Source organism: Schistosoma mansoni, assembly GCF_000237925.1.
Source record: "Schistosoma mansoni, WGS project CABG00000000 data, supercontig 0743, strain Puerto Rico, whole genome shotgun sequence".
Classification (NCBI taxonomy): Eukaryota; Metazoa; Platyhelminthes; class Trematoda; order Strigeidida; family Schistosomatidae; genus Schistosoma; species Schistosoma mansoni.
In genome coordinates, this window is record NW_017386437.1 from 163 (window position 1) to 909 (window position 747).

The 747-nt window shown below is 39.9% G+C and overlaps 1 protein-coding gene across 1 annotated transcript; it reads right to left on the minus strand.

The window, feature by feature from the left end:
- Positions 1–333: 333 nt before the first annotated feature.
- Smp_205860 (unnamed protein product) lies at positions 334–537 on the minus strand (the record flags this gene model as incomplete). Its single annotated transcript, XM_018794598.1, has 1 exon — positions 334–537. One exon carries the CDS (start codon positions 535–537, stop codon positions 334–336), a length of 204 nt encoding a protein of 67 aa, XP_018644785.1.
- Positions 538–747: the final 210 nt, after the last annotated feature.

Below are 747 nucleotides of genomic sequence, written 5' to 3' on the forward strand. Positions count from 1 at the left end.
TGTTGTTAGTTTATGAAAGAGCTTATTCTGTCGAGTGTAGTTGTGCAGTTATTTTTGTTCCTGAAAGCGCAGAGACGCACTAGCGTTGTCTGTCGTCGCATTGGGAACAACAGAGAAGGATGATTCCATAGTGGGTGAGATGGCAATGATGCTGTTTCAATGTGGGATTGTACAGTTGTATGGCGAATGAGATGAATTGAAGTGATCATGTGATGTGGTATTGATGATAGATTGTGTTTTTCTAGCGACGTGTTTGTTTCCGTAATAACTGTAAGAGTGTTTACTTTGTTGTTGTAGTTGTGTGTGTGTGTGTGAATGACTAGGTGTTTGTTGTTAGTTTATGAAAGAGCTTATTCTGTCGAGTGTAGTTGTGCAGTTATTTTTGTTCCTGATAGCGCAGAGACGCACTAGCGTTGTCTGTCGTCGCATTGGGAACAACAGAGAAGGATGATTCCATAGTGGGTGAGATGGCAATGATGCTGTTTCAATGTGGGATTGTACAGTTGTATGGCGAATGAGATGAATTGAAGTGATCATGTGATGTGGTATTGATGATAGATTGTGTTTTTCTAGCGACGTGTTTGTTTCCGTAATAACTGTAAGAGTGTTTACTTTGTTGTTGTTGTTGTTGTTGTTGTGTGTGTATGTGTGTGAATGACTAGGTGTTTGTTGTTAGTTTATGAAAGAGCTTATTCTGTCGAGTGTAGTTGTGCAGTTATTTTTGTTCCTGAAAGCGCAAAGACGCAC